The 21206-nt window shown below is 43.4% G+C and overlaps 1 protein-coding gene and 1 long non-coding RNA gene across 6 annotated transcripts; one reads left to right on the top strand and one right to left on the bottom strand.

Moving 5' to 3' along the window:
• Positions 1-674: 674 nt before the first annotated feature.
• GOLGA7 (golgin A7) lies at positions 675-18610 on the bottom strand. Of its 5 annotated transcripts, none has more exons than XM_035103251.3 (7): positions 17805-18152; positions 17100-17304; positions 16825-16957; positions 12237-12389; positions 7060-7161; positions 5897-5959; positions 675-1926 (listed from the first exon to the last, which is right to left on the bottom strand). In XM_035103251.3, exons 2-6 carry the CDS (start codon positions 17132-17134, stop codon positions 5912-5914), a joined length of 471 nt encoding a protein of 156 aa, XP_034959142.1. In that variant the 5' UTR covers positions 17135-17304; positions 17805-18152; the 3' UTR covers positions 675-1926; positions 5897-5911. The 5 variants fall into 5 exon arrangements, with proteins under 5 accessions (XP_034959142.1, XP_034959140.1, XP_060132403.1 ...); XM_035103249.3 differs by having other exon boundaries at positions 18057-18152; XM_060276420.2 differs by lacking the exon at positions 17100-17304 and having other exon boundaries at positions 18144-18610.
• LOC148685220 (uncharacterized) lies at positions 18106-20392 on the top strand. Its single transcript, XR_015950414.1, has 2 exons — positions 18106-18238; positions 19334-20392. It is a non-coding gene; the product is annotated as an uncharacterized LOC148685220 (long non-coding RNA).
• Positions 20393-21206: the final 814 nt, after the last annotated feature.

Below are 21206 nucleotides of genomic sequence, written 5' to 3'. Positions count from 1 at the left end.
GCACTAGGAGAAGGGGACGACAGAGGATGAGATGGTTGGACAGTGTTTTTGAAGCTACAAACATGAGTTTGACGAAACTGCGGGAGGCAGTGCAAGACAGGAGTGCCTGGCGTGCTCTGGTTCATGGGGTCACGAAGAGTCAGACACGATTAAACGACTAAACAACAAAAAAAATTCTTACAATGGATTTCTGTATTTTAGAATTTCTGTTTTGTTGGAAGCCGCCCAGAGTGGCTGGGGGAACCCGGCCAGATGGGCGGGGTATAAATAATAAATTATTATTAAATTATTATTATTATTAGCCATGTTTCTATCCTGTCTAATGCTGCAGCCTGGAGCTTCAAGAAGCAAAGGCGTTTTACTCACTGCCCACCATTCTGGCTGTAAATAAAAATATTTCACTTGAATTGACACTGGGACTCTTGTCTTTTGTTAATTCCTCCAAATAACTGAGGGTATATAAGTGCAGTGCAATGATTTCCTTGGTGTGCAATAATATTCACATTAAAGATCCCCTCAAAATGTGTCTCCACAAATATACCTGTAACATGCAAGTTAATGTATACATACAAATAAGGCCATGGGCAGGCTGAGTAGCAGAGGGCATTTTCAATTCCCCCCAAATGTCATTGGTTTAACTTTCGTGGAAGAAAAAAAACCCAAATTCAGATCAGTGCTAGCAAATGACAAGGTTTATTTAAGAAAAAAAGTTACCAATCCAGTAATATTTCTGAAACTGATTGTAACGGGTGCAAAAGGCAAAAAACTGTTACAGATTAGAAAAAAAGAGGTGTTTTGTACACTTAAATATTAAACAGACTTCTAGAGGCAAGGATAAAGAATAGGTATTCAAGAATAATCCACCTAAAGCCCCCGATTCACTACTTGCTTTTTGAATCGCTCAAGAAGTGAAATATTCTATCCATTTCGTAAGTGGTCTTGAATTCCTGGACATGGGAGGTGACAGCAACTGTCAAGCAGCTGAGCAACTCTTGCCAGCCTCTACTCAAGGGCCCACTTGGATCAACGGAGAAAAACACTTGATCCATAAGAAGGTATCAACTCAGAAGACTAAAATCTTCTATATACTTTGTAAGCATTGCTAGAGGAATGTTAAATGCAAGTGGAAGTACTACAGGCTGCTGAGTTGCACACACTGTGTGAGAGAGATCTAAAACAAAGCGCTATCATAACATCATTTCTAGTCAAGTTACCAGCTTGCCCTAAAACTTTTTAACTGCTAACAAAACTGAGAAAGCCATTTATTACCTAGCTCACATATTCAACACTTGAAAAGGGGTGGAGAAAGCAGGGGGCGGTTACACTGACTGGCACAGCATACATTTGGGCTGCCGCACTTCCGCACATTGAATGAAACAAACCATTTCCCTTCTCCTCTCTTGAAAGACACAGCGAAAGCTCTTGGTGAAGTGTTCAAAATGAAAGCCTTTTTGCATTGTTTCTGTTGCCACCACAGGAGGCTTCAACTCAAGATGGTATTTGTTCCAAGTCTCCTCTGGACAAGCAGAGAAACACCGTGCTGCCACTTCACAAACAGGGGCCTCATTTTCGGAGATTCGGTGCCTAGGCCACACTGCGGCTTTCTTCCCAAACAGCTGACGAAATCTGAGCACTTGCAAAAGGAGCCTCTCTGCCTTCAGCCGACTCCAGACTGGTCTCGTGCCTGCTGACTCGTATGGCTGCTCAACCGGTCCTTGGAAACTAAAGCTACCAGGCAGACGCCATTGCTTTTGGCTTACCCATAGGACACAAAACGGATGCTATCCTGTCCATGGGATTTTGCTGTGAAGGAGTAGGATTTTGAGAAGTCTTTGTGGTAGATGGCACCATGGGGTTGGCGGCAGAAGTAAGGAATGATGTTATGACGGAGGAGGTAGAGGAACTTTCTGGAACAAAAGCTGGACCCTAGGAAGAAAGAGAGCTGAATTAAACAAATTAAAACAAAACATTGATGCACTTTCCTCTCAGATATGTTCATGCTTTGAAGGTAAACATTTTCAGTGACTTTAAAGGTTTGAAGCCTTGTACTGTTACCAGTGTTGCAAACCTGTGGAGCAGTGGTTCTGACAGAGGAGAGAGAGAGGGGCAATTGATTTAAGGTTTTATTAGATGTGGCCCACATCTGACTGGCCTGGATGACAGCAGACTCTGACTGACTGGAGGTTATTTATAAAAGAATAAATAAATAAAGTACCAGCTCTGTGTCATTCTGATGAACATCAGGTACTCAAACTCCCCTTTCATTGCCCATGTCATGAGGATCCCCAAGGCATCCTTGCTGTGTATGCTCAAGAGCTGTGGACCATTCTGGATGAATGCCATGGACAGGAAGTCAACCTCAGATGGCTGGAAGAGGAAGGGGACCGAAGGACAATTTTGGCAGCCAGATAATCTACAAAGCTCCTTTTCTACCCCAACATTACTGGAGAGCTTCAGATCATCATGCTAAATAAAACACACTTGCAGTTAATGAAGCTATTCAGAAACGTACTATCAGTCTATGTGCCTTAGGTTTAGACATTTCACAGTGGCTTGAACACCAATAACATAGGTCCTTTGTGTATGTAATTGCTCAAAATCCCTACAACTATTCTGGAAAGCACTGGCAACTGTCAAATGAGCCATATCTAATGGATGGTGCCAAACAGATGTGGAGGGGGGAGGGTGTATTACAGCCACAGAAAACAAGAGCCTAACATGGCAGCTTCCTCTCAAGTGTTCAGGGATTAGCAGGACCTTCCAATGGACTAGCTGCAATATTCTTAAGCTCACCAGCAACAGTCATACTGCAGCCAAAAGGTGCCAGGGGCCAACATTTTCCTCCAGGGAAGCCAAAAACAGACTGGACAGAAATTGCTTTCAAAACAAGAGCAGCAGCAGCAATAAGCAGGACTACATTTTGTTAATCATTTGAACAATGACTTCTGGTTAAACTTTTTATATTCATAGGGAAAATCACTTGTACTGTAATTTCAGCTACTGTAATTACTTCCATCAACACTACACTCCTTCTTGTGACAGGATAAAAGATCTAGAATTTCACTTTCAAGAATGCTGCTGCCGATACAACACGGTAGATTTCAACCCCCAAATCTGGTTTTCATCCCACTTTTCTCTCCCAAGTAATGAGGACGCGCAACTTAAGGTAAGATAGATAAAACTAGAATACTCTTAATTGCACCTGCTTACCAGTATGAGTGAAACTTCTTTCTGATCAGTGTAGGAGCTGATAGAGGACAGTGACCAATCAACTAAAAATTGATCCTTGCATTCTAAATCACCTATTCAACAATGGTCCTAAAGCCAGCTAAAACATATCTTAACATCTTTCTTTGTACCAGGTGGGTGTGACACATCTACAACACGTAAATTGGTTGATTTCTTGGAGGTATTATCCAATCTCAGACGTATCATCAGTCCCTTTCTGAGCTGTTTAAACTCCGGCTGCTAATCCTAACCCCTGGGCAGAAACAGAGGGGCTTCATGGAGCAGTGCAGCTGTGGCCCAAATCAGGCCCCTTGCAGTCATGGGTTGGTGGGAGGGTCCACCCATCAGACACCTTACTGGGGGGCGGGGGGGGGGGAGTTGCCCCCTGGGGTGCCCCTTGCTCAAACTTCCCCACAACTGGCAAGGTGCAAGGACCCCTCTGCTCCAGCATGGCGGACTGGGGGATTGAGCTGCAAGGCAATATGTAGTTTCTGATTGTTGTTGTTGTTTAGTCGTTTAGTCGTGTCCGACTCTTCGTGACCCCATGGACCAGAACACGCCAGGCACTCCTGTCTTGCACTGCCTCCCGCAGTTTGGTCAAACTCATGTTCGTAGCTTCGAGAACACTGTCCAACCATCTTGTCTTCTGACGTCCCCTTCTCCTAGTGCCCTCCATCTTTCCCAACACCAGGGTCTTTTCCAAGGATTCTTCTCTTCTCATGAGGTGGCCAAAGTATTGGAGCCTCAGCTTCACGATCTGTCCTTCCAGGGAGCACTCAGGGCTGATTTCTTTAAGAATGGATAGGTTTGATCTTCTTGCAGTCCATGGGACTCTCAAGAGTCTCCTCCAGCACCATAATTCAAAAGCATCAATTCTTCGGCGATCAGCCTTCTTTATGGTCCAGCTCTCACTTCCATACATCACTACTGGGAAAACCATAGCTTTAACTATACGGACCTTTGTAGGCAAGGTGATGTCTCTGCTTTTTAAGATGCTGTCTAGGTTTGTCATTGCTTTTCTCCCAAGAAGCAGGCGTCTTTTAATTTCGTGACTGCTGTCACCATCTGCAGTGATCAAGGAGCCCAAGAAGGTAAAATCTCTCACTGCAGCTCAATCCCCCAGTAGTTTCTGATAAAGTGTCCCAAAGGAAATCCTCCTCATCCCAAGCGGTTGAGGATTTCTGTTTGTCCTTCAGTGCTTGGTTACATTCTGGTTTCCTCACTCTCCATTCAAAACTGATGACCAGGTGACAGAACCTAAGAACCAGCATCCTGAAAACAAGCAACATGCATACAAAGAAAAACCTGAACATGCACTCTATCTTCTTGGTGACTCCAACAGTATTACTCCAAACCAGCAATTGCTGTTTTGTGAGTCTCCCTGTTCTGCTGACAGAAATCCTTTTCTTTCCACCTCATCCTCCCGATCTTGATTCCTCCTTTTAGGTAGAAGATAATATTCAATCAGATTAAATAAAAAAAATCTAATTTTTCTATAATTCCAGAAGGATCATCACTCAATTCCATTACTCAATTACTCATTAATTCCATTACTGTCTGGAATGGCACAGCCTCTAAGCTGGATAAGAAGAGGCTCCAACAAGCAGTAAGAACTACAGAAAGGGGGATTGGTTTGCCTCCAATGGAGACACTTTATGCCGCTCGAATCAGGAAGAGAGCAGAGAGAATTGCTGTAGACCCTTCGCATCCTGGTCATCACCTGTTTGATTTGCTCCCATCCGGACGTCAGTACAGGACTCTATATACAAAAACGTCTAGGCACAGGAATTGCTTTTTTCCTTGTGCCATCAAATTGTTGAATCTGTAGTTGTGGGCGAAAGGGAGGTCAGTTGGTGGTATGGGGTTTTTCCGTTGTGCTGTTGTATTGTGAGGGGGAAAGTGTTTGTATGAGGTATGTTTTTATTTACTTTGCAATGTAGTCGAAGCAAAATTCCAAGTATGGTTGATACTTGGCCAATAAATTATTCTATTCTATTCTATTCTGTCACAGTGGCCGGAGTGGGCTACTTCAGAGTAACGACTCTACACAGCTCTGCATTTTATCTTTTTATTGGTGCTGCGTATTTACAGTGCTAAAGGCAGTGCTATTTACAGAGACACAACTTATCCGCTTGAATCAGAACCTCCGAATGGCGTTTGGCGCGTTTTTCTCCAACATAACAACTTGGGGAGACCCATCCTCTTCCCCCTACGTTTTCTGCGTAATTCCGGAGTTGGGGGGACAGGTCTGCCCCCCTTGCTTCCCCCTTCCTGTCCCACCTGGGACGCTGGCTCCGCTACCCTGTCTGAGCCTCGGACCCCACTTCCTGCTCCCCCACTTGAGACGGAACTCTGCCTGCTTTCCCCTGCGCTCGGGGATGGGCTGGAACTCAGGAGGGGAGGGACTTCGCGATATCCCCTGTCCCTCACATATTCCTTCATTTGCTGCTAGAACAGAACAGCTCTCCAGAGGTTTAACATTATTTTAAAATTTTCACTTTTTAGGGCTACGTGAAAGAATCATAATGCAACAGTATAGGGTTGTTTTCCTCATGAACTTTAAAGGCAGAAACCAGTTTCTTTGGTGGGAGCAGGGGGAATAAACTATTTTGGTGGGTTTTTTTATGGAGAAGCAGATCACAAAGCAGCATCTACAGTTAACACTTACCTTGGACGTCAGGATTTATCTCCCACTATTCACACCTCTGTCTTCATAAATGGTAATTTCAATCTGCACAGCAGGGCTGTTAAAAAAAATACACTGCAGAAGAGGCATGTGGGTAAAAGCATCAAGATAGCGAAGTATTGAATCTTATATTGCCCCCCCACTTAAGGGGTGAGGAGGACCACAGCTCAGTGCTTTGCATGCAGAAGACACCAGGTTCAGTCCTCAAATGTCTCCATGGGAATGTCCCCTGCCTTAAAGCCTGGAGAGCTGCTGCCAGTCAGTGCAGGCAATGCTATGCTAGATGGGCCAATGGGTCTGACTCAGCCAAATTCTTTCTTTCCAAATGCTATACTATTATTGAACTAGCATAAACCAACCCCCCTCCCCACCCTCACTTTGAATTCTGGAGGAGAGATGACAACACGCTGCCCCTTACAGGCAAAGGTGGCTGCAAAGCACTTTACTGCCCTCCCAATGAGAGCCCGCGTTGCCTGTGCCCTTGTCAGAAGCAAAATCTACAAAATGGGGGGGGGGGGAGACTTCTTGGAAGGCTCTTTTTGCTATAGCTAATAAGCATCACTCAGAAGGAAGCTTGTTCCCTACCTCCAAGGATCCCCAACCAGTACTCTTTGACACCTGTTAAGAAGACTCCAGGCAAGCTGTGAAGAACACGCCCATCACTTCCTGGTTTGTCAACATAACAGGCCTCACATAGCAAACTACAATTCTGCAGAAACTGAACCAAGAGATGCTTCTCTTCTGCTTGGAGCAGTCTCCCTAACCAGCACTGATGGAAAGGGTCTATTTGCCAGCTTCACCCCAAGTGCTATCAAGCTAAAACTCAATGGAAGTAGCAATCATTATGTATGAAGGGATTTCCACACCTAAGAAAGGGATTTGTTCCATTCATATCCCACCCTTTCATCCAAAGTTCTTTCCCCACCCCCAGGACATCCTCACCTCTCAAGTCCTAATTGTGAAGATAGCTAAGGGGCTGTGCTACACAACAAAGGCTAAAACAAGATTTACTCAAAAGCTGGAGTTAAATATTAATTTCCTTCCGGCAGGATTTGTTTGTTTAATGGCCACAAAGGCACAAACAGATAGGAGAGCTACCAGATGCCTCAGAGCACAAAAGGCTAGGAAACCACAGAAAAAGATACAACTCTGAGCCCTCTCTCAATGGGGTCCGTCAGGAGGATGCCCTGTGGGGCATAGATCTTCTCATTCTGTTCCTGAATGTACTTGGCAATCTTCTTCAGAACCTGGGGGAAAGAACAGATGGAACATTCCTGTAACATTTGCATCCATTCTGCTTCCCAAAACTATGTTTGCAAAACCATGTTTAAAGTAGTAAAGTCCTTTTACAAGCGCTTGTAGGAGTCATGGTATTTTCTCCCATTTTGCAACTTGGAAGGAGTGAGGTTGAAGGATAACAAAGGTTAGCTAATATATTTGCATGCCATTTATAATCACTATTTAATAGTGAAATTGGTCTATAATTATTAACCTCCAATGTATCTGTCTCTTGCTTTGGAATCAGAGTACTGTAATAAAAGCCTCTTTCCATGTCTTTGGTATTTTCCCTGTGATTAATATTTAATTCATTACATTTTGTAATGGTTGAATTAAATAACTTTGTAATTTTTAATAATATTTTGCTGTTAGTCCATCTGGGCCTGGTGATTTACCCGTTTTTGCTTGTTTAATAGCATCTGAAACCTCTGAGGTATTAATTCGTGCATTTAAAGTAATTAATTTTTCATGAACACTTTGTTAGAAATAATTCATCAAGATCAAACAGGATTTTTTCCAGGGTAACACATAAAGGATAATATAAGCAATGTAATAGACATCATTGAATATCTGGAGTTAAGGAATGAAAAACAGGCAGCTATGATGTTTATTGATGCTGAAAAAGCCTTTGATAATGTTTCATGGACTTTCATGCTGAAGGTCCTGGAAGAGATGAATTTTGGAGAGATGTTCAAAAGAGAAATAGAAGACATCTACTCAGAGCAACAAGCAAGGTTAATAATTAATAACATCATTACAAAAGAATGTAAAATAACAAAAGGGATAAGACAGGGATGTCACCTGCCACCATTACCATTTAATTTAGTATTAGAAGTCCTGGTGAGGAATATAAGAGCAGATGAAATCATTAGAGGAATAACATTAGGAAATAAAGCATATAAATTGAATACACTTGCAGATGATCTGGTGATCACGGTGGAAGACCCTATAAATTCATCATAAAAAGTACAGTGGATGCTCGGGTTGCGAACATGATCCATGTTGGAGGCACGTTCGCAACCCGCAGTGTTCGCAACCCGCATCTGTGCACGTGTGCGTCGCGATTCAGGGCTTCTGCACATGTGCAAAGTGTGATTTAGTGCTTCTGCACATGTGTGCCGAAACCCAGAAGTAACCCGTTATGGTACTTCCAGGTTTGGCACGGAGCGCAACCCGAAAAGATGCAACCTGAAGTGGCTGTAACCCGAGGTATGACTGTAATAGGAAAAATAGAAGAATTTGGACAAGTATCAGGCTTTAAATTGAATAAAAACAAAACCAAGCTCCTAGGAAAAAAAATCTCAGAACATAAAAAAGATACAACAGAGGACTGAAATAAATATACATAAAAAAGTGAAATATTTTGGGTATATGGTTAACAGTAAAGAATAACAATATATTCAAAGATAATTACAAAAAATATGGAAAGAAATCAGCATCTTAAAAAGCAGAGACATCACCTTGCCGACAAAGGTCCGTATAGTTAAAGCTATGGTTTTCCCAGTAGTGATGTATGGAAGTGAGAGCTGGACCATCAAGAAGGCTGATCGCCGAAGAATTGATGCTTTTGAATTATGGTGCTGGAGGAGACTCTTGAGAGTCCCATGGTCTGCAAGAGGATCAAACCTCTCCATTCTTAAAGAAATCAGCCCTGAGTGCTCACTGGAAGGACAGATCGTGAAGCTGAGGATCCAATACTTTGGCCATCTCATGAGAAGAGAAGACTCCCTGGAAAAGACCCTGATGCTGGGAAAGATGGAGGGCACTAGGAGAAGGGGACGACAGAGGACGAGATGGTTGGACAGTGTTCTCAAAGCTACGAACATGAGTTTGACCAAACTGCGGGAGGCAGTGGAAGACAGGAGTGCCTGGCGTGCTATGGTCCATGGGGTCATGAAGAGTCGGACACGACTAAATGACTAAACCACAACAACAACAATGGAAAGAAATAAAAAGGAATTTAGAGATTTGGGGAAGAATGAATCTAGCATTATTAGGAAGGATATTGGTAATTAAAATAAAGGTTTTGCCAAAAATGTTATTTCTGTTTCAATCAATCCCAGTGATAAGCAATTTGAGCTGCTTCAAAGAGTGGCAGAAGGATATTTCAAGGATATTTATCTGGTGAGGAAAGAAGCCAAGGATAAAATATAAATTATTAACAGATCTTAAGGAAAGAGGTGGCTTCCCCTTACCAAATTTAAAATTATATTATGAAGCTTCTTGCATATGCTGGATCCAGGATTGGATAATATTAAAAAATACGGATTTATTAGTTTTAGAAGGACATGATAATAAATTTGGATGACATGTGTACTTGTGGTATCAGAAGTACATAAAAGCTTCCAGAATCATGTAATAAGAAATGCAATTGGGAAAAATATAAAGATTCGCTAGAACAAAAAACAACATGGTGGCCTTCCCCACTGGAAGCAATATCTGTGAAAAAATTAAATATGAAACAATTGGGCCACATATAGAGAGCTGTTAACGGAAATGGATAACCAATTAAAATTGAAGGAATTTCAAGAAGTAAGAGGAAAGGTAACAGACTGGTTACAATATTTTCAGTTAAATGAACTATTCAAAAATGATAAAAAGAAAGGATTCACCAATGAAATCTCAAATTTCCAGAGAGAAGTAATAGAAAGTGGTAAATTATTATCAAAAATGTGTAACTTGTTGTTGGAACGGGAAACTAAGGATGAAGAGGTCAAGTGTGTTATGATAAATTGGGCAAAAGACATGGGACATAATATTCAGATGACAGATTGGGAAAGACTATGGAAGAATGATATAAAATTCACAGCCTGTACCTTACTTAAAGAGAATTACATGAAAATGATCTATAGGTGGTATTTAGCACTGGTTAAATTGGCAAAAATGTATAAAACAAGAGAAAGTAAGTGTCGGAAATATAAAGAAGTAGAAGGAATGTTTTTCATATATGGTGGCAATGTAAGGTTATTTTAAAAATTGGGAAATGATATATACGGAATTGAAAAAAAATGTTTAAAATAACCTTTGTTAAAAAAAACCCTGAAACTTTCTTCTTAGGTATTATAGGAATGGATTTACGTAAAGAATACAATAATTTGTTCATGTATGCAACAATGGCTGCCTGGATACTGCTAGCCCAACACTGAAAAGAAGTATTAGTCCCCACCAAGGAAGATTGGCAAACTAGGTTAATGGAGTAAGTGGAAATGGCTAAATTAATTGGGATACTTTGTTGTTGTCAAGATAGGAAACTTTGTTGTTGTCAAGATGACAACAAATATAAAAAAGAATGGGAAATGTTTATTGCATATTTACAAAAGCAATATCAAAAGTTAATACATTAGCAGGATTTTAAAAAAACACTTGTAATGGTATAGACAATGTTTAAAATTGGAGGTAATTAGAGATAAAAGTGGTTTTTTTTACATGCATGAATGAAGATAATACAAAGGAACCAAGGGAGGGAGTGGAGGGAAGTTGGGGGGATTCAAGTAATCCCACAATGTGGATTTAATATTGATTGTGTATACAGTTGTTTTAAATGTCTCATTTTATGTTTTTTTCCCCTTTAATGTAATGATTTAGTTTTTGTGTGTGAAAATTAATAAAAATATTACCGTATATAAAAAAAGAGAAAAGATAACAAAGGTGATGCTGGCATGGTTGCTGGGACTGAGAACCTGGCCTCAGTCCCAGCAGTAATGGCTGATCCTACAGATTGTTGGGCAGATTATCAGGATAACAAACGTGAAGTGCTTTGAAGATCAGGGCGAGTACTGCATAAATAGCCAGCTGCAGAGAAAACCACGTCTTGCTCTGCTGTTTAGTTAGCTGGTATATTTTATATACCAGCTAACTTAAAGATGGCATATAGAAACACCAAATATTGTTTTGCGTTTCAAATTTGCCTCCTAACTTATCTGTAAGATGTTAAACAGCTTGATCCAACTATGCAGTTTTATTAAATAACTGAACAGCTTCAATGCACCCTGAATGCCAACACCAGTGGAAAAATCTGAAAATTTAAAGAAACATAGGCCAAGGTTATCCAGATAATAACTGACTGCCAACAATATTTATTGCTCTTTTGAAGCATTAGTAAATTATTCATTTACAGAAAAAAAGCATTCAACTCAAGTATGGTCTTTGGAAAGTGTGCTTTTATTCTAAGTCTAGAAGGTCGGCGGTTCAAGTGCAAGCAGATAAATAGGTACTGCTACAGCAGGAAGGTAAACGGCGTTTCCGTGTTCTGCTCTGCTTCGCCAGAAGCAGCTTAAGTCATGCTGGCCTCATGACCTGGAAGCTGTCTGCAGACAAACGTCCCTCAACCAGTAAAGCGAGATGAGTGCCGCAACCCCAGTCATCCGCCACTGGACTTAACGGTCAGGGGTCCCTTTACCTTTTATGGTCTTTGGAAAGTGTGCTTTTATTCTAAATCAAGCACAGCAATCTTTAAAAGTCAACTTGGATATTTACTGTGGTTGGATTTAAATACCTTGAGTGTCCTTTACTGAAAGCCAATATATTATAAATGCATTCTGAGTAACCTCAAAAAGCACGTAGCAAGGACACCAAATCCAGATTTCATAAACTCAGAAACAGAAGCACCATGGTGAGAGGAAATGGACTCTGGAGAACTAAATAAATATGTCATGCTGGCTTAGGACAGAGAGCAAAACACCTTTTATTCATAACTGTCTGCCCAAGAGACATTTGGATAGCCTTGATGGGGGGGGGGGAGGAATGCATCCATCCATTTATGAAAACTATCCTGAAAATTCAGCTGGGGCCTGAAAGCCAACTGGCAGGCAGAGGGAATTGCTGCTGTTTCCCAGTGCTTTCCTTTGTTAAAGGCAGGCAAGCACCCTTAACCTTTACTAGAAAGAGAGAGCAAAGTATTCCTGGGGACAGAATGGTGCCATGGGCCTTCATTGCTGCAAGAGACTAACATGCCTGTTTTGTGGAATTACTTTCTGCCATTGCCAACTCCAGCTTGCCCATGTTGCACCCTGCCCTTTCCAGAGATCACAGTAACTCAATGTACCTTTTCATAATGTGTTTCCATGCACAAGAATATAGTGTAGGCAGTCAAGCAGGCCAGGCACCCTTCAAGGTAAGATTGGCTCCCAAGCTTCTCTGCTTCTGCATAAAGATTGTTTAGAGTTCGCACTGTTTCTTCAAATTGCTGCCTGTCGACCTGAAAAGGCATCACATTTAGCAGAAGGCATTCAACCTGGTTCACGTAACAAACTCCAATGCATATATGGTTTTTCTGTGCAGCGATAGCTGAGTAACAGGTAAACCTTTGTTTCTAGAGGTGAATGTTTTCCAGTGGAGACATCAGCTTATATACAGGCCCAAATAGCATTCTTTAAAAAGTATTTGCATTCAGTATACAAACTGGCAGGCCTATGCGGGGGGCGGGGGGGCGGCAGCCAGCTATACTTGCCCTGGCCATCAGAGGGCTAAGCTGGCCGGGGGCCCCCACCGCGGGCCTGCCGGACATATACAGTACTGTCATGTGAAGAAGGAACACCCCATGTCTCCCAGCCGACCAGAGACTCCCACCACAGGCCTCAGACAATCTCTGCACAGGTCCACTAAATGGCTTGGAAAAGGAATTTCTTACAAATCCATTTTGGGTACAAACCAACTAACAAAACAAAATTAAAGAAGGACTGGATGCAAATGGCAGTAAGGGCGGTGATCTCACTGTGGAAGACAATGGCTTCATTATTATCACCACCATTAAGAATGACAGCATCAATACTGGACTAAGTCACTGTTTCCTTTTGTTTAAATTCTGAGCTGGTACCATTTGGTGTTTAGTTGCAGGAAGCCAAGGCTCAGGCTGCAATCTGTCACACGCTTACTTGTAAGTAGCCCCATTTGAACTCAGCCAAACTTTCAAGGAAATGTGCATACCAGGGGTCAGCAAACTTTTTCAGCAGGGGGCCGGTCCACTGTCTCTCAGACCTTGTGGGGGGCCGGACTGTATTTATTTTTTTTAAATGAACGAATTCCTATGCCCCACAAATAACCCAGAGATGCATTTTAAATAAAAGGACACATTCTACTCATGTAAAAACATGCTGATTCCCGGACCGTTTGCGGGCTGGATTAGGAAGGCGGTTGGGCCGCATCCAGCCCCCGGGCCTTAGTTTGGGGACCCCTGGATTAAGCTATGAATGCCTTAGGGTCGCCTTGGGCAAGATGCTCTTGCAGTTTAAGATGACTCCTTGGATTCTTGTGAGGTTAAAGCACTGTTGTAAGCTTTCTGGAGGAAAGGCAATACAGCCGTACCTTGGTTTTTTAACAGCTTAGTTCCCAAACATTCTGGCTCCCAAACACTGCAAACCCGGAAATGACTGTTCTGGTGTGTGAACTATCTGACAGTGGCTTCCGTGGCTTCCTATTGGCTGCAGGAAGTTCCTGCAGCCAATCAGAAGCTGCACTTTGGTTTTCAAACGTTTTGGATGTTGAACGGATTTCCGGAACGGATTCCATTCAACTTCTGAGGTACGACTGTATACGTGTAATAAGTTCAGAGCCCCTGTTCAAGTCTCATTGAAGGTGGTGCCCTTGCCATGTCACTGCTCTATGAACACACCCTCAACTCTTCAAGATCAGGACAATACTGTTGGAATAGGCTACAATGCCCACTGTGCTGAGAAGAAAAAGCCACATTAATGTGCTGGGGGCCAGGGATGACCATTGGGGGGGGGGTCCTTCCAGAGTTGCGCCTTCACGCTTTCATTTCCCCCTGCTTGCTTGCTTCAGTTTGGAACACATAATGGGTGATCATCTAAACCAGGCATAGGCAAACTTGGCCCTCCAGATGTTTTGGGACTACAACTCCCATCATCCCTAGCTAACAGGACCAGTGGGCAGGGATGATGGGTAGTCCCAAAAAATCTGGAGGGCCGAGTTTGCCTATGCCTGATCTAAACAAAGCAACCTGTTAAACATGCCTTACAGCTGTGTCTAGCTTCCTTGGAATAAAACAAAGAAGCCACTCTTTTCCATTATGGAGCTTAAGCACACAAAGTTCTGAATGCTCAATATCCACTGCATGTCTGACCCAACTCACATGAAACTTATAAATATTCTTAGCATTAGCTTCAAATAAGGAGAAATAACGTATTTAGCTTTAAGACAATTTCTAATCCTTTCAAGCCCAGTATTCAGTGGCTGTTTCCCAACATTTCTACTTTCAGGCACCCCTTCTATGGAAAGCAAATCAGTTCCTGCACAGCCAAGTTCTAGGGTGCAGCACACAAATCCAATCCTTTATCGCTATGTAAAAACCCTTAATCAGTCACACAACAGGACAATAAAAAAGAGACATCACTCAGCCTATGATTGAAATAAAATAGCTGCCCTGGACTCACCACACAAGCCTTGATTGTTTTCAATAATAATAATAATAATAATAATAATAATAATAATAATAAAAACACTTTACCATTCATTGCAGAAAAAACACAATTCCACCCATTTATAATTCTACTCACTCCTTTAACAACCTACAAACTGACATACTGTAGTTCAGCCACCCTCATCGTTACAAATCTTGCTGGCAGTGAGTGACATGGGATTAGGGCTATTCTGAGATCACCAGCAGAGAGACCAGCTCCGACCTGAATCCTTTTGTCCCCCAATCACTTTGCTATAAATTTACGTCCAGGACAAATATATAGTTAAAGGAATATGTCTTAACTGTCCTAGCATAACCACAGAGGAGGGGCTATTTAATCTCACCCAAGTGATTTCAGTAGTTTTGGTATGCATGCTGAAAGAGGACTCCTGGTATCCAGTGTCGAGGAGACAGGAGACAATCCTTCATTGTTATTATGACAATAACCCACAGAAAGCTAATGTCAAGATATGCTACCTCACCAAGTCTAAAGCGTTCTTTTCTCCCTGCATTAACAACAAAAAATGATTCAAAAATCCTAACAATGCTATCAGCTTAGTGACTGATTTAACCCACTCATTAACCAGGATGCCCATTCAATGCCAAGTTTCTAGAAACAGAGCAGCCTGAAGGGCAGGCAGAGAGATCGGGGGGGGGGGGGGGGGAGATTCTCCTCAACTGCAGACTCCCTTTGCCTGCGAGTCCATTTCAGAGACTATTCTGTTTTTGGTGCCCTTGCCACCAAGTCTAGCAGGGAGTTGTATTCTTTATTTTCCATTGCTGAAACTTCAAGTTTCATCCCCATTCACTATTTTGTGTAAGTTAACCTCAAGCATGCAGGCTTTTAGGCAACTCTCCAAATGCAGAATGTGAACCAACACCCAAGAATACAAACAGAATCCAATGAGAAGATACGACGTAAGTAACCCAGAGAAGTTCCACACACAAAACGTTACTCAAGAACAACTCAGCTGCTTTTAATTGCCTGGGCTTGAGGGTGCAGCTAGATCTACAAGTTTAGCAAAACTTATACAAAGGAAGTGACAATCAATAGAGAAATCACAAAGACGCTCATGATCTTGGGCTTTCACTAGATATCCCAAGTTAATTTTGAAACTAGAAGCTTACAGCCCATGAAAGGTTGGTTTCCAGTAATTGCAAATAAAAGGCAAATATACTGACACTTATTTCTTGAGCAAAGGAATTGCCACAGCCTTTTTAATACTCTCCCTGCCCAGTAACAGCAATGTAAACTGTTACCAGGATAAGGACATAAGGACTTTATGCCCCCAGCCACGCACAATCACTTGGACTTTGCACACATCTGTAGCTGACGTGCATTGAGGGATAGCATCAATAAAAGAAATGTTGATTTCACACTAGTACTTATTTACTTATGATTACAACTATATATATATCCTGCCTTTCATGATACAATCGTTCCAAACTACAAGTAAAATTAAAAGAAAAAATTGAAAAGAAAAAGAAAAAAGTGACTAGGATCCTCTCCACAGGAAAGCTGGTGGTAGATCACCCTGTGCCAGGTGGGGAAAATCCAGCTGGAGAAGGTCCTGAGATAGGACTTTGCCTGTCTGACTCCCTCTCTCTCTTGGAATCCTTCCAAAAAGAGCAGAAAAGGATTCAGCAGGACCAAATCTGGGCACAGGCAGCAGCGCCGACCCTTTCACCCACTCTTAATTTAAAATCTGGTCCCTGTTTGGCAGCCAGAACTTTAGAAAGCAAACAAAAACAGTAAGGCAGATTGCCATCCCTCCAAAGACCATACACAGCTGATATCCTAGACTCTGACTGGGAATTGGTGGGTCCAATTTGAGGCACTTGTTTAAAAAAAATGAAGTGTGTAGTTAATGGGTGTGTAAAAATATCTCTGTGTTCCAAACAAGAATAAGAATGCTTTTTAGGACTCCCAAAGGAAGGGGAAATGAGTTTTCCTAGCTTATAATGTTGCTGCTCTTTCTTTGTATATTTTCATCAAAACTTCAAAACCTACCGTAAGTTTGTATTGGTTGCTTTTAGCTGCTGTGCGCCTTTAATTTTATAAATTTGAATGTTCCAATTTTTATATTATTACTTAAACTGGAATCATGAACATTATTGTGGAAAAGTTACCCTTTCTATCAACTTTGGGTATGTTAACTTGGGTGTAACCCAACTCTCCCCTACTTGTGTCAGACTGCAAGCATGGAGCCCTTACTCGATTCTCCAATTCCGGAGGAAACTTGGTCTGGAACTGGCATTTGGTGCCACTGCTGTAGTCCCGCTGGAGAAACACCTTGCTGGCAACAGGCGGCTGCTGCGGCCTCATCTCGCAACTTGAACTGGCCAGTCTAGAGGTGGGATGAAGAGAACATACACAGGGCTGGTGAGGGGGCTCCTCATCAAGACAGGCACCCACTTTCCTTCCACAGCCTTTCAACCGCCATCAAATTCCAGCCAGATCAGTCATTCCTTCCCTTCACCCCTCTTCACCTTTGCCTCTGTTCAAATTCCAGCTGGTCTCCCATTCCAAAGTGCCACCCAGGAGTGAAGGCTCACCGACTGTTTCACAGGATCTGCCTCTTATTCATCACTGGTTCCGTACACAGGGTGACTTGTTAAGAACAATGGGCCCATGTACTTGTCATACATACAGGAGGTGCCAATCCCTTTGCTTAAAAAAGGATGGACACTTGATCTGTGTGGCAACAAGGCTAAAGTTATTGTGACTTCAAGCAGTCGTGGTAATTATGTTCATGCAGATTGCTGTTTTGCAATCTAATACACAGAAGGACAGACCTTTAAGCCTCCCTGGGACCTACACCAATTCTCCAAGACCCCTTTCCTCTGAAAACGACAAGTTACACCCCATTGTTCTCATTTCATGCTAACCAGGAGGGCAACCCATCACACATCCTTTGCTGCAGATGTTAAAAGAGATTTCCCCTCTCTAAAAAATCATGTCTGAGTGTTTCTTTAAAAAACAACACACACCTGACATTGAAGGTGTGTTTTTTGTTCACCATATTGTTTTTGTAGCACTGTTTCCCCTTCCTTTTTAAAAACTAATGCCATCCTAGTTTATCTTTTTGGCTTTAAGAGTCCCACCTGCAACAGATCCTTCACCCCCCCGCCCCCTCCCCCACCCCGAGCCTCCTTCCTCGGCCAGGCGAGCTTGGCGGCGGAGGCAGGACGCACCTCGGGCTGAGGGAAGGAAGGAGCCACGGGACGGGGAGGGACTCTCGTCCGCCTCCCGCAAGGCAGGAACCCTTCCTCCAGGCCGAGGCAGAGTCTCTCCAGGGCGGGCGCGGAAGAGGGAGGGGCGACCAGCCGCCCGCCGGGGGCTCCTTCGCCGCGCGGGGGTGGGGTGAGCTAGATGACCCCTGGGGGCCTCCGCCGCCAATTCTACAACCCCCGATCCAGCCCAGCCCCTCCCCCTTCCTCTCTCACGGGCAGAGCCGGAGCCCCTCCGCCACGGCTGACGCAGCCTCCGCCTCTACGGACACCGTCTGTCGCGCGCGCAGCACCCTCACTTACGGCTGCCGTAAAGCCATCTCCCCGCGGCGGTCATGACGGAGACGGAGACGGGCCGGAAACAGCCGGACTGTGCTGCGCCATAGAGAGACGCAAAGGTGAGAAGGGCCCGTCCGGCTTGCGGGATGAGGCGCTTGCGGGTTCGCTTTGGGAAGCCCCGGGGAAGCCCTTTGAGGAGGCGCGCCTACTCGCGAGCAAGTCCCATCGCACGGGACTGGCTCATAGCTGCCAAGTTTTCCCTTTTCTCGCGAGGAAGCCTATTCAGCATAAGGGGAAATCCCTTTAAAAAAAGGGATAACTTGGCAGCTATGGACTGGCTGCTGCTTCCCCTTCGCTCTTCTTCTAGCAACCGAAACAGCCGCGAGCCGCATGTTGTGAACATCTGCTTGTGCATTGCGCTGGTCTAATGATTAAATACAGTCATCCCTCGGTTTGGGTACTTTCGGTTTAAATACTCCACGGACCCGTCTAGAACGGATTAAACCACGTTCCATTACTTTCAATAGGAAAGTTCGCTTCAGATTAAGTACAGACTTCCGGAACCAATTGTGTACTTAAACCGAGGTACCACTGTACTGTATATTAAACCGTCAAATTGCATATATGAATTGTGTGTATTCAAAATAATATTGGACAGACTCTCCTCCTTCCTTAGAGGTTTTGGAGCAGAGCTTGGAGGGCCACCGGACTCGGATGCTTCAGCTGGATATTCCTGCGTTGCAGGGGGTTGGGCTGGATGACCCCTGGGGTACCTTTGTAATAAGCAAAAATCTGCCCTTATGGGGTTCTCCATCGGTCGGAGAATATAACAGAGGCCAACCAGAGAATTTTGAGAAGCAAAGCCTTTATTTTTGCTGTTGCAACAGGGTCCTTCCCCTCAGAACAGGAGAACAAGGAAGGAACCCCAAAGAAAGGTGTCCTGCCCTTAAATAGAAATTTGAAATTGGTTTCAGCCCACCCCCCAGAAGCATCACCCATACGTCACAGAAGGGGTGTAGCCCAAGACCGCCCTTCCTAGATTCATCATAGGTACATCATGAAAGGGGAGGTCTGGTGGCAGTAATCTGAGCATCCTGGACCCTGCCCCCTGCCCCTAAAACCTAATCAACAAAAAAGAGAGATATTTACATTTCCCTGTTTCCCAGCCAAGTTAATCACACCCTTTTGTCTTTTGCTGTTTTGACTTTCAAAAGACTTTGAAAAGACTTTTGTCTTTTGCTGTTTTGACTTTCATCACAAACAAGAACAAGACAAAGTAGAACAAACAACATCCCCACAACACAACACCTCTCAACTTACTGGGGAACAACCATCACCCTCCAAACGCATTAATGAACAGAACATTGACCACCAACTACCACCGAAAAGATGTTACACAAAAAGGGACTCCATGTGGACCCCTCCCGATGGACGCGATACCACACTAGATCTGTACATCGACTGCTTCCGCCACAGAATCCAAACGGATGTGACCAGAAAACTTACAACAACAGAGAAACCAGTAGGAGAACACTTCAATCTCCCAGGACATTCTATACAACATCTCAAAGCAGCTGTTTTATTACAGAAAAATTTCAGGAACAGACTGGAAAGAGAAGTTCCTGAATTGGAACTCATTACAAAGCTTAAAACCATGGAGCTACCTGGGATGAACAAAGACATTGGATTCTTATCTCATTATGCATGATCAAGCTTTCTTTAGCGCCTCAGCCCTTGCTTTTTCCCCGCAGGACCAATTGCAGTCATCAGCAGTCGTTAACAGCCATCTACAGGTTTACCACTCCCATCAGCCCATCACCCATTCCCACCCACCCCCACAAGACAGAGAAACCAGTAGAACACTTCAGTCTCCCAGGACATTCTATACAAGATCTCAAAGCAGCTGTTTTATTACAGAAAAATTTCAGAAACAGACTGGAAAGAGAAGTTGCTGAATTGGAACTCATTACCAAGCTTAAAACCATGGAGCCACCTGGGATGAACAAAGACATAGGATTCTTATCTCATTATGCATGATCAAGCTTTAGTGCCTCAGCCCTTGCTTTCCCCCCGCAGGACCAATTGCAGTCATCAGCATTCGTTAACAGCCATCTACAGGTTTACCACTCCCATCAGCCCATCACCCATTCCCACCCACCCCCACCACCCTCTGTATATATATAAGGGTCTGACTCTTCTGTTTCAAGTGTATCTGAAGAAGTGTGCATGCACACGAAAGCTCATACCAAAATAAAAACTTAGTTGGTCTTTAAGGTGCTACTGAAGGAATTTTTTTATTTTGCTTCGACTCAGACCAACACGGCTACCTACCTGTGACCCTTTTGTCTGGCACTCAGGTATCAGGATGCCAGGGATTATCACTTTAATTCCTGAGACAATGAGAAGGTTCCCCCCACCCCCCTTCTTCCTTGCAGAGGAACGCCTGGTCAGAGAGCGTCAAAATGGTGTCAGTCAGGCCTGTCTTCCTGTGCTGCTTCAGACATGTGCCTGTACATTCATGTACATGTTTATGAACAATTATTATATATATATATACTGTAACCCTAAAATTTACAACACCTTCCATCTTCCTTTGATTTCCCCTGTGTGGGAAGACCTCTTGTGACCCAAGAGAGGAGCAACCTGGGATGCAGCCCCGATGTTTTGGGGCTCCCTCTGCCCCATGCCGGCCACGTTGGCGGAGGCAGAGGTGAGCTGGGCTGCCTTTTCTGCAGGAGACGGACAGCGCAAGCCGAAGCACGCCTACTTGGAAGTAAGCCCTGTAGACTTACTGCTGGGTCCTCTAACTTACCTACTTATCTGATTGAATGCAACTGGGCGCCCTTCCGAATCTGGGGTGTGGTTAGGATTCCTCTGCAACAGAGCTTTCCTTTGAGAAACAAATGCAAAATGTAACAAGACAGCATAAAACAAGAATGTTACATGTGTGGAGATAAGCGAAGGTGGGAAACTATGTTCCTGATGCAATTGCTAAAATAAAAAAACCCTGTTATGCCAATACTGTAATGACGACTAATAAATTAATAATTAACAATTCAATAATGACAAATAAGATTAATAATAAGA

The sequence above is a fragment of the Zootoca vivipara genome, chromosome 6, assembly GCF_965207765.1.
Source record: "Zootoca vivipara chromosome 6, rZooViv2.hap1.1, whole genome shotgun sequence".
Taxonomy (NCBI): domain Eukaryota; kingdom Metazoa; phylum Chordata; class Lepidosauria; order Squamata; family Lacertidae; genus Zootoca; species Zootoca vivipara.
This window is presented reverse-complemented; position numbering and strand designations above follow the sequence as displayed.